The sequence below is a fragment of the Gekko japonicus genome, unplaced genomic scaffold (assembly GCF_001447785.1).
Source record: "Gekko japonicus isolate JY-2015 unplaced genomic scaffold, Gekko_japonicus_V1.1 scaffold78, whole genome shotgun sequence".
NCBI classification, from domain to species: Eukaryota; Metazoa; Chordata; class Lepidosauria; order Squamata; family Gekkonidae; genus Gekko; species Gekko japonicus.
Window position 1 is genome coordinate 212,587 of NW_015165236.1, and position 12,546 is coordinate 225,132.

General features: G+C 49.9%; 1 protein-coding gene across 1 annotated transcript in view; it reads right to left on the reverse strand.

The window, feature by feature from the left end:
- Nucleotides 1-9,558, reverse strand: part of TEKT5 (tektin 5) — a 28,276-nt gene extending 18,718 nt beyond the window's left edge. The window contains exons 1-2 of the mRNA XM_015409940.1: nt 8,986-9,558; nt 7-90 (exon numbers count right to left, since the gene is read on the reverse strand). Of these exons, the coding sequence (XP_015265426.1) occupies nt 7-90; nt 8,986-9,558 (657 nt within the window). The remainder of the gene's footprint in view (nt 1-6; nt 91-8,985) is intronic.
- Between the last annotated feature and the right edge of the window lie 2,988 nt (nt 9,559-12,546).

The window sequence follows — 12,546 nt, forward strand, 5'->3', positions numbered from 1 at the left end:
TTGTACCTGGATCAGATTCTTTTCCACGTCGTCGTGAACCAGGTCGATCCCCATCCGCTTCTCTCGGAAGTATAAGCACTCCAAAGCCACCTGTAAGCAAGTGAGAAAATCAACACTGTGAATGATTCTTGAGTTCTTTTAGATCAGGGGTGTCAAACATGTGGCCCGGGGGCGGGATCAGGCCCCCGGAGGGCTTCCATCAGGCCCACAGTGGAACTGGCTGTCTTCTGCTTCTTCTTCCAGTTCTGCTGCTGCTGCGTCATGGTAGGTTTGCAGCTTACAGATACACACAGCTGAACGGCATACTCAAAATTGCACAGACATTTTGATGCAATAATTCAGAGCAAGAGGTGTCAGTTATCATACACTGTCAAATAAACAAAATATTGCACAAGTGTTTTAAGTACATTTTTAGTTTAAGTTTAAAAAAACACCCTTTGTGTTTGTGTCCTTTATAAAATTTACGTCTCCGCTACCTGGCATTACATTTTGTGACACACGTGGCCCAACGAAGTCTCATTTGTCAGATCCGGCCCTCATGACAAATGAGTTCGACACCCCTGTTTTAGATTGTTTCAGGAGGGGTGGCCGCCGCACTGGTTTGCAATATACAAGAGCTCGATTCGAGTCCAGGAGCACAGTAGGGACCCACAAGATTTTCGGGGTACCAAGCTTTTGAGAGTCAGCGCTCTAAGTTATCTGACAAAGAGAGCTTTGACTCTTGAAATCTCATGCCCCGAAAATCTTGTGAGTCCCTTGGGGACTTTGAGAGAATGCAACCCATTGTCTGTTCATCCAGTCTGACCTCCCAACAGTGGTAGAAAACCGTTCTGAAGACACCTGTGAAAATCAGCCCTACTCTAAGATAACTGGAGGAACAAGCAAAGGGGGTGTTTGTTGCAGCAAACTAGTGAGTAATGGTGCAGTCTTAAACGGATTTTACTCCTAAATCCGTTGAAGAGTGGATTTAAAAGGGTGTAAATCTATTTAGGATTGAGATGTCAATGCTGTAGAGGTTGAACCATGACTTGGGAGAGCCTCTGGCTGCTATCGGCTTCCGAGAACTTTCCGTCTATTGGCAGAAATCCAGGTTCGTGAGAAGAATCTTTTTTTAAAAAAGAAAGGCAAAAAACAACCTTTCTGTTCCTTAGAATAAAGTTTGAGTCCAGCGGCTCCTTTAAGACCAACAAAGTTTAATTCTGGGTATAAGCTTTCGTGTGTGTGCATACACGTATCTGAAGAAATGGGCATGCACACAAAAGCTTATACCCAGAATTAAACTTTGTTGCTCTTAAAGTTGCCGCTGGATTCTAAATCTGTCCTGTTGCTTCAGATCAACACGGCAACCCACCTGAATCTTTCTTTCTCTTAATTAATTTTCTTAATTAAGGCAATATTAATTAAGGCAACATGTCCTCTTTTCTGGTGTCTGTCCTCTTTTGGGCTCTTTTTAAAAAACTGCTGAAAATGTCCTCATTTGGGGTGGGAAGGTTAGGAATATTCCGAGTTCGTAGCAGTTATCACAGTTTAAATCGTAGGGATATTTAAAATGAGATTTGTCATAGTGTTCACTTGTTTGAAGTAGTCAGTTGGAAAATATGCCCTATTGTATTTCAAAATATGGTACACCTTAGAATAAAAGGGCGGCTTACAGGCATGTATACAAATACAGTAAAACACAAAATACTTTAAAACAGATAAAACAGTTAAAACCAATCATGATTACAAAGTGCTAACAAATACAGGTAATAGGCGATGGCGGCGTTCTTTTGGCATCCAGAAAACAACAAACCACCATTGTCCATATATACTGGGACTGTTTATTACAGCAAAGCGGATTTGCGTTTTTAGACTGCCACTCACAGGGCCAAAATAAGGATCCCAAAAAGAAATAATCACACACTGCACACTGGAAAAGGTTGTATGTTGTTGTTGTTCAGTCGCACAGTTGAGTCTGACTCTTCGCGACCCCATGGGCCACATCACGCCAGGCCCTCCTGTCTTCCACCGTCCTCCGGAGTTTGCGTAATTTCATGTTCATTGCATCGATAACACTGTCTGACCATCTAATCCTTGGCCGTCCCCTTCTTCTTTGACCTTCAGTCTTTCCCAGTATCAGGGTCTTCTCCAACAAGGGCTCCCTTCTCTTTGGGTGGCCAAAGTATTTTATATTTTACATATTTATACCTTTGGGTTTTTAATTTGTTTTCTTTACATCACGGGTCATCCACGTGTCTTGTTGGCACTCAAGGTGGGTTACACAATCACAGAACAATAAAGCCCAATCTGGTCTGTACCCCGGGGTCATTTCCTGCGGGAGCGCACAGGAGCGGAGCTCCGGCAGAAAGGAGCCTAGGGGATGGGCACATGCAACAAGCTCCACCCCCCCTGCTCCCACCAGCCCTCAGTTGGGCCATGAGGAGCAAGCATCAGCCAGGTAAGTTACAGCCCCCCCCCACCTGCCTTCAGATACAAGCTCTCCCTCCTCTGTGAGAGCAGATCTGCGCGTCCCCCCCCCAATAGCTAGCAATCCAAAACAGTCCAATGGAGCCTGAGTGGTAGGTGTTGCCTTCTGACACACTTCCGGTGATGTCAGGGGGTGTGGCATATGCAAATAAGTTACGCGAATGGGTTATGCTAATGAGCTCCTGCACCTCTTTTTCTACGAAATGACCCCTGGGCCTGATACATGTCAGGGCATGGCTGGCGTGGCCTATGCAAATGAGTTATGCAAATGAGTTATGCTAATGGGCTCCTGCACCTCTTTTTCTGTACCATAAATGATACGATAAAACTGGATCGCACAATTAAGAGAACAATGAAATAAGGAACGTGGTTTTGAGTCTAGTGGCACCTTGAAGACCAACCAAGTTTCAATCTGGTTATACCCAGACTTCGTTCTGCTGTTTCAGACCAACATGGCAAATTCCCCCGCCCCTCCATGGAATAAAGACTATTTTATTATTTTCTCTTGTTTAATTTCTGGGAGCCACCTGTGTTGGGTCGCTGAAGAGGCAGCACTGAAATGTTTTAAACATTGTGCGTTTGCTTGTATTTTAAATGTCACATTTCCAAGTGGCAGCCTGCCGGAGAAACCAAGAGAGAATGTGGGCATCATTGTTGTTACGGAAGCTGGCGTTCTAACCACTGCACAAAACTGCCTCTAGATCCCAAACTCAATGAACCTACGTCTGGATCCAGCAAAGCCCTTCTTGTGTAAATGGAAGTCTCCCACCCGTGACCAGTCGATTCTGTATTTAAACAAATTATCTTGCCTGAATATTGCATCCCAAAGGAAAACATGCCAGTGCCAATTTAGGGGGGGGGTTTTGCCCTGCCCTGTCAAAATGTGATTGCCATCACCACCACCATTTTTAGCAACAGGCTTACTACTTGCATTCCTGTTTGGACACTCAAGTGGCTGCAAGAGGTTTCCCTTTCAGAAGAAGAGATTGGATTTATACCCTGCCCTTCACTACGCAAAGGAGTCTCAGAGCAGTTTACAATCTCCTTCCCTTCCCCTCCCCACGACAGACACCCTGTGAGGCAGGTGGGGCTGAGAGAGTTCTTTCGAGAACTGCTCGAGAGAACAGCTCTGAGAGAACTTGTGACTGGCCCAAGGCCACCCAGCTGGCTTGGGCATTCTCCCCCATCTGATGGCCAGAAGGGCCCACGGGTTGTAAACACAGAGGAATAAGAACAAACCTTCCCCTCCTGCCTCTAAAGCTACGTGAGAGCTGGAGGAACGGCAACATCCACGGTGGCTGGCTAAAAGGAAGAGGAAAGCTTCATGCTCCACCTCGTGGCCAGATTTAGACATGCAACGCAGCAAAAGTGGTCGCGGAGAGAGGACGATGCATCTGCCTTTGCATGAGGACTTTCTATGCTCTGAAGCATGGGAATGAACACACTTTATAGCTTCTTTTTTTAAAAACGGCATCGAGTCGCAACCGACTTTTGGCAACCTCGTAGGGTTTTTGTGGTGTATTCAGTCTGACAATGTATGTATGTGAACTCACTCATTGAATCACCCCATGTGAAGCTTTCATCCTGGGCTAGGATCCTAATCCTTCAATTGTAACTGGTAGCCCAGGAAGAGCCGACCAATCACCAACAGCCAGTTCCAAGAGCGGGAACTATTGTGATTGGACTTTATCCCTGCAACCTCATAGGTTGGTATTTGTATAGTAGGCGTGGCTACATTAGCCGGGAGAGTTTAAAAGCAGAACAGCTTCAATGCAAAAGCTGTTCTGGCTATTCATGTTGATCTGTTTGGAGTTGAGTTACGAGTGGCTGAATAAAGCTGATCTTTTGCTGAAATCACTCTCTGACTCTTTGCTAAGTAACAGCAAGTAACAGTTTGCTAAGTAACAGCAAGTAACAGTTTTTCGAGGCAAGAAATGCTCAGAGGTGGTCTGCCATGGCCTGGCACTGCATCGCAATCCTGGGACTTCTTCTGTGGCTACCCATCCACGTCCTAACCAGAGCCGCCCACACTTAGCTTTCGAGATTTGATGAGATTGGGCTCGGTTGGACTGTTCAGGTATGGGCTTACAGGAGGAAGAAGATTTTTATACCCCGTCCTTCCCTTGGAGTCTCAGAGCGGCTTCCAATCTCCTTTCCCTTCCCCTCCCCACAACAGACATCCTGGGAGAGCTCTGAGAGAAACGGCTCCTGAGAGAATAGCTCTGGAAGAACTTGTGACTGACCCAAGGTCACACCAGCGGCTGCAAGCGGAGGTGTGGGGAATCAAACCCGGTTCTCCCAGATATGAGGCTGCTGTCAACCACGACACCATGCTAGCTCTCTGGAAGCTGACATTGGGTTGGATCCCGACTAAAGGGGCCATTTCCACCAATCCCTGCTGCAGAGTCGAATTCTCATATCATTCCTCAGTACAATTGCCAACTGTGGCTTGGGAAATTCCTGAAGATTTGGGGGGCGTGGCCTGGAGAGGGTGGAGTTTGGACAGGGGAGGGAGCTCCATGGGATAGTGTTGACCCAGAAGCTGCCCTTTGAAGGGGCTATTTTCTCCAAGGGGACTGACCTCTGTCGCCTAGAGATCAATTGAGACCCTGCCTGGAGGTTGGCAAGCATATTCTCCAGGGTCTCCTGGGTTTTTTCCCCCCTCCCCACCCAGGAGCAGTATTTTGTGAGAGCCAGTTTGTTGTAGTGGTTAGGAGCGGCGGACTCTAATGTGGGAGAACCGGGTTTGATTCCACACTCCTCCACATGCAGCTGCTGGTGCTGCTTGTGTGACCTTGGGTCAGTCACGAGTTATCTCAGAGCTGTTCTCTCAAGGGCAGTCCTCGAAAGAGCTCTCTCAGCCCCACCCATCTCACAGGGCATCTGTTGTGGGGAGAGGAAGGGAAAAGAGTTTGTAAGCCGCTCTGAGACTCCGAGTGAAGGGCGGGGTACAAATCCAATCTCCTCCTCCTCCTCCTCCTCCTCCTCTTCTTCTTGCGGAGATTAGTGGGGAGGTGGGAAAGTCGTGTTCTGCTGGTGGGAAATTTAGGCTGGCTCTAAATCCCATTTACATCCCCATCCAAACCATCTTCATGCCGAACCAAACACATCTGGAATGGCTCTTTCCAAGGGTGTCCATAAGGAGCATCGTTTGCGGGCTCAGGAGCTCCGTTTCAGCCCTTTCAGACCCTCATGGGTTCCCAGACAGGGTTGCCAACCTCCTTTTAGGCCCTGGAGATCTCCTGGAATCACAAGTGACAGACCTCCAGATGAGAAAGACCAGTTCCCCTGGAGGAGAAGGCGACTTCATTGGATGTACTCGATGACATTTGCATCCCCGCTGAGGCCCCGACCCTCCCCGAACCCCACCCTCCCCAAACCCTACCCACAAAATCTCCAGAAATTTCCCAACCTGGCGTTGGCAACTCTGTGCAGATGACTCGAAACATTCATCCCGTCGTTTGAGGTTGGAACCTGGGGAGGGCAGGGTTTGGGGTACGGGGGGCCCTCAGCCGGGTCGGAAGCCGTAGAGTTGAGGGTGCCGACCTCCAGGTAGCGAATGCAAAAAGAGAGTAAGAAATCCTCCTCATAAACCTCCAAAAGCATTCAAAGCACTAAATATAATACTCACAAAGTATATACACAATCAGCAGATAACAAACATACAAAGCAATTCCAGGTGGGGCAGCCGTGTTGGTCTGAAGCGGTAGAACCAATTTGGAGTCCGGTGGGGACACCTTGAAGACCAACAAAGGTTTATTCAGGGTTTGGTCTTTCGTGTGCAGGCACACGAAAAAAAGTATTTGAAAAAGTGAGCCTGCACACAAAAGCTCATACCTTGAATAAACCTCTGTTGGTCTTCAAGATGCTGCTGGACTCTAAATTTGTTATACAAAACAGTTGCAGTATGAATCTTGGAATCCATAGGAATAAACTGTGCAACAGGGAAAGGTCAAAGTTCGTGAGTCACAGAACAAAGGATTCAATTGCCAGTTCCAAATGGGGAGGGACTTGGCTTGACAGCAGCACATGTGAAAGGGATCGAGGTGTCCTGGTTGATCACAAGCTAAACGTGAACCTGAAGTGCGATGTGGCTGTGAAGAAAGCTAATGCAATCTTAGGATGCATTAACACAAGCATTGCGTCCAGATCACGGGAGGTGGTAGTTCCGCTCTGTTCTGCTATGGTCAGAAGGATGTTGACTAGCTCGAGCGTGTCCAGAAGAGGGCAACCAGGATGGGGAGAGGGTTGGAATCCAAAAGTCTTACGAGGAAAGGCTGAAAGAGTTGGGTCTGTTTAGCCTGGGAAAGAGAAGGCTTAGAGGGGACAGGATTGCAGTCTTCAAGCATCTGAAGGGCTGTCATGTAGAAGATGGAGCGGATCTATTCTCTCTTGCTCCGGATTGCAAGACTCGATCTAATGGGTGGGAATTACAAGGGAGTCGTTACCGGCTAAATATCAGGAGAAACTTCCTAACGGTAAGAGTGGTTGAGCAGTGGAACAGTCTGCCTCAGGAGGTGGTGGAGGTTCCTTCGCTGGACGTTCTCAAGCGGAGGCTGGACAGCCCTCTTTCGGGTGTGTTGTAGGGCTCTCTTTCGGCTGTGCTCCTGCAGAGTGCAGGGGGTTGGACTAGATGACCTGCAAGGTCCCTTCCAACTCTAACATTCTATGATTCTATGAAATTCAAAAGTCCACTCTGTACACCAATGGTTTAATGCTTAAGCGTATGTGAATTCCAAGATCTGTATCGCAACTGTTTTGCAAGTTTGTTTTGCAACTGTTTGCAAGCTGATCGTGTATATCATTTGTGAGTCCTATATTTAGTGCTTTGAGCACTTTGGAAGGTTTATGAGGAGGATTTATTCCTTTTATTTTTGCATTCAGTTTATCCGTGTATCTCAATTTTGTGGCTGACCTCCAGGTAGCCAACAACCACACAGAAATGGAAATACCAGCAAATATAGTTGTGGAAAAAAATAACCTAGCTATTTGGAACATACTTGTAGACTTCGTGTCATTTTGAATTTTGCAAGAACTGGGTTGAGCACCATCACTAAAGAAAAGCGGCCTGGTGAAGCCCTAAGAAATGGCAAAGCAACCTCGGCGTGCCGTCGCTGCTCCTTTGGTTTGCGCTACAGCTAGTCTTGAGCCGTCTACTGCGTGTTTTCTATATGAAACTCTTCTCTGCATCGTGAGCTGCTGACCGCATCATTCTGAAGAGAGACTTGTCCTTTCAAGGACTACCTGGTCACTAGTCAACCGGTGCAGATGTCATTGATGCCTGGTGGCAAAACCATTTGTCGTGTGTGTCATTTATGGTTGTAAGTAGAACTGTGCAAGAAGACAGTCGTCTCCAATCAGCAATGTTCCCTCTAAGCTGAGTGAGTGTGAGATAGCTCACAGTTTTTTAGCCTCCGGCTCACAGGTTTTTGTCTCAGCTCAGGAAGGAGGGCTCCAGAGCAAACTCATTTATGCAGGAGCCAAATCACTCGCTCATAGCTTTAATGCCAGCGGCTCACAAAGTAGAATCTTTGCTCACAAGACCCCACAGCTTAGAGGGAACATTGCGAGTCCAGTGTGATTTGTCGTTCTGGCTATTTGTTTATAGACCTCCAGGTAATAGCGATCAGTTAACCTGGAGGGAAAGGGCGGCTTTGGATGCTGGACTCTATGGCATTCCACCCCACATAGTGAAGTCATTGGGTGGAAGGTTTAGGACAGGAGATGAAGGAAATACTTCTGCCTACAACACCCCATGGAGACTTACTTGTGAGTCCCAGTAGACTTCTGGGACTCAGGGTCATAGGATGTAGTGATGGCCACTAATGCTCCCTCTAAGCTGTGGAGTCTTGTGAGCAAAAATTCTACTTTGTGAGCCACTTGACATTAAAGGTGTGAGCGAGTGATTCGGCTACTGCATAAATTAGTTTGCTCTGGAGCCCTCCTTCCTGAGCTAAGACAAAAATGTGTGAGCCGGAGGCTAAAAAACTGTGAGCTAGCTCGCACTAACTCAGCTTAGAGGGAACACTGATGGCCACTCACCTGAAAGGGGATTAGGCAGACTGATGGAAGGCACTGAAGTCCCTCCCCTTCCCAAACCCCACCTTCCTCAGGCTCCACCCCCCAAATATCCAGGAATTTCCAGCCCCAAATCTGGTAACCCTCCCTAGAGAGTCTACCCGCCAAAGCCACCGTTTTCTCCAGGCGAACTGATCTGTGTCGTCTGGAGAGCAACTGTCATACTGGGAGGTCTCCAGGCCCTGCCTGGAGGTTGGCATAGGGTTGCCAGGTCTGGGTTGGGGAAAATACCTGGAGACTTTGGGGGTGGAGCCAAGAGAGGGCGGGGCTTGGGGAGGGGAGGGGCCTCGACATAGAGTCGACCCTTCCAAAGCAGCCATTTCCCCCAGGGTGAACGGATCCCTGTCAGCTGAAGATCAGTTGTAAAAGCGGGAGATCTCCAGGCCACACCTGGAGCCTGCCGACCCCAGGCTGGCATCCCGAGGACCGCAATGCACCCACCTGCAGGGGGCCCTGAGCTTCGTCCGCCGCGCACTCCAGGCGCCTCTTGGCCGTGTCCAGAGCGCGGGTCTCGGTCAACAGCCGCTCCAGCTCGTAGGACAGCTCGGAGCGCCAGAAGTCGATGTCGGACAACCTCTGGCCCAGGTTCTTCCGCGAGCCCTCCTGCGTCTGCCGGGTCAGCTGCTCCTTGTCCTGGATCAGGCGCCCCGAGTCGGCGTTCAGCCGGCCGGCCCAGTGACGGTACGCCTCCGACCCTTGGAACTGGGCCCGGTTGGCGTTGAACCAGTCGAGGGGGCTGTAGCGGGCGTACAGGGAGCTCCGCGTGGAGGGCAAGATGGTGGGGGGGCGCAGCGGGGCACTGAGGCGCCCGCCCCCTTGCCCATCGTCATTGGGGCGGAAGGAAGACACCTTGTAGAACAGGCTGGGTCTCCAGGAGCTCAGGTAGCGGTAGCCAGGGAGGTAATAGGAGCGGTAGCTGTCCTGGCTGATACTCATCGGGGCCACCTCCGGGAGGAAGCAGCTTTTCTTGGGGCCGCAGTAGCTGGCCGTCTGCGTGGTCCCGAGGAACTCCATCCCACCCCGCAGTCCCGTCCCCCGTCTCTGGAGTCGTCGTCGCAGGCCAGTTTTGACAGCCCCAGAAGAGTGAGGGAGGTGTCGCTTTGGGGGGTTTCCTCCCTCACAGCTGCAGCCTTGGCCACTGTGACCCAACGGCGGTGTCACAGGAAACTGGCCCAGGCATCATGACACCCCACACACACACACAGACACACACCAGGGGCCCCAACTGACCCGGCCTGTTTCAGATTTTGAAAAGCCCCCCACAGGTTCAAAATAGACTCCTGTCTGGTGGAATGAGCTCCCAGAGCAGGTTCGGGCCCTGAGGGACCTGGCGCAGTTCTGCAGGGCTTGCAAGACGGAGCTCTTCCGCCAGGCCTTTGCATAGGAGCCGCTGCCGTCACTGTACCACCACCGAGTTGCCATCTTCGACGGTGGATTAGATCTGGAGGTGAGCCAGCCCTAGTTAACCAAAGAATGTATGCTGTCAGGTTAGGTTGATGAATGGAACTCATCTTGGTTTAAGAAAATTTTAACATCAAGAGCACCGCACTTTACTTAATGATTGTTTTATACTGTTAATGATTGTTTTTATGTTGTTTTAACTGTTGTTATGGCAATTGCCTCTGTTGTAGCCGCCCTGAGCCCGCTGGGGAGGGCGGGGTATAAATCTAATAAAATAAATAAATAAATAAATAAATAGATGCGCCCGCTCCATGAGGTGGTGTTTGAGACACCACGCCTGGCGGAGCTTTGGGGTTGAAAGCGCGAGCCGGGAAGTCCCTGGTTCGGATCTTACCTCAGCAGCAGTGCCAATTCAGCAGAAAAAAAAGAGAAATGCCAACAGGGCCGCCCACATGTGTTACTGCTGGGTGAAATCTAGAAGGCGAGAGTCGCTGGAAAAGACAATTGTGTTAGGAAAAGCGGAAGGCTGCAGGGAAGAGAGGAAGACCCAACAGGAGACGGGTTGACGCAGTCAAGGAAGGGCTCTCCTTTGGCAAAACCTAAGGCTGTTAAGAATGGGACATTTTGGAGGTCATTAATTTGTAGGGTCGCCATATGTTGGAAGTGACGGCACTTCGCGCACGCACACACACCAGAAATATGGGTTGGTTACCGTGATTTATTTTTACATAAAACCAATGTTCTTTGGTGAAGTTGGAAGCAGTACCCTTTCTTAGCGTCGGGGTCATTTCCTGCGGGAGCACACAGGAGCGGAGCTCCGGCAGTAAGGAGCTCAGGGGGCGGGCACATGCACCAAGCCCCGCCCCCTGCTCCCAGCAGCCCTCAGTCGGGCGACGAGGAGCAAGAAGCAGCCAGGTAAGTTGCAGAGCTCCCCCCCCCGGCCCGCCCTCAGGTGCAAGCTCTCCCTCCTCTGCGAGGGCAGATCTGCACGTGTCCCCCCCCCCCAATAGCTAGCAATCCAAAAAAGTCCAGTGGAGCCTGCGCAGTGGGTGTTGCCTTCGGGCACACTTCCAGTGATGTCAGGGGGTGTGGCATATGCAAATAAGTTATGCTAATGTTATGCTAATGAGCTCCTGTGCCTCTTTTTCTATGAAATGACCCCTGCTTAGCATATTTGTTTTGACCTGTCCACACTTTGCATCTGTGTACGCCCCGAAGGTCCTTATTTATCAGGGATGTTTCTGATTTTTTGGAAGCTGTTCCTGGTAACTCACTATTCTTCTTTTTTTGCATTTTGGGAGGTCTTTTGAAAAGGTCACCAGTGTGAGCGGCGAGCACCATAGTTCTCTGGAGGTTGGCTCACATTGCAAGGGTCTCAGTAGGGAATAGATGCCGCTTGCTGCTAGTGTACATTGATGTAATGATCATGCATGACCACGTGAACACGCCTGATGCTGAATCAGACCCATTCTGTATGGCTAAATGTGGTGCCTTCCATGGAGATAGATCAAGATGGGTCGCTGTGTTAGTCTGTAGCTGAAGAAAAGAGCAAGAGTCCAGTAGCATCTTAAAGACTAACTGAAGAAGTGAGCCATGACTCACAAAAGCTCCTACCCTGCCACATATTTTGCTAGTTATTAAGGCGCTCCTGGACTCTTGCTCTTTTCTACTGACAAAGACAGACGAACACAGCCACCCATCTTGAATCAGACTTGTACTTCATCAAGGTCAATATTGTCTACTCAGACTGGCAGGAGCTCTCCCGGGTCTCAGGTGGAGGTCTTTCCCATCACCTGCTGCCTGGTCCTTTTAACTGGAGATGCTGCCAGGGATTGAACCTGGGACTTTCTGTGTGCCAAGCAGAGGCTCTGCCACTGAGCCACAGCCCCTCTTGACAGCTCTCCAGGGTCTCAGGCGGAGGTCTTTCCCATCACCTCCTGCCTGGTCCTTTTAACTGGAGATGCCGGGGATTGAACCTGGGACCTTCTGCATGCCAAGCAGAGGCTCTGCCACTGATCCACAGCCCCTCTTTACAGGTCTCCAGGGTCTCAGGCGGAGGTCTTTCCCATCACCCAGTTTGGTGTAGTGGTTAAGTGTGCGGACTCTAATCTGGGAAAACCGGGTTTGATTCCCCACTCCTCCACTTGCACCTGCTGGTGTGACCTTGGGTCAGTCACAAGCTCTGGCACAGCTGTCCTTGAAAAAGAGCAGTTTGTGTCAGAGTTCTCTCAGCCCCACCCACCTCACAGGTTGTCTGTTTTGGGGAGGGGAAGGGAAAGGAGTTTGAAAGCTGCTCTGAGACTCCAAGGGAAGGGTGGAGTATAAATCCAATCTCTTCTTCTTCATCATCACCTCCTGCCTGGTCCTTTTTAACTGGAGATGCTGGGGACTGAACCTGGGACCTTCTGCCTGCCAAGCAGAGGCTCTGCCACTGAGCCACAGCCCCTCTTGACAGCTCTCCAGGGTCTCAGGTGGAGGTCTTTCCCATCTCCTCCTGCCTGGTCCTTTTAACTGGAGATGCCGGGGACTGAACCTGGGACCTTCTGCCTGCCAAGCAGAGGCTCTGCCACTGAGCCACAGCCCCTCTTGACAACAGCTCTC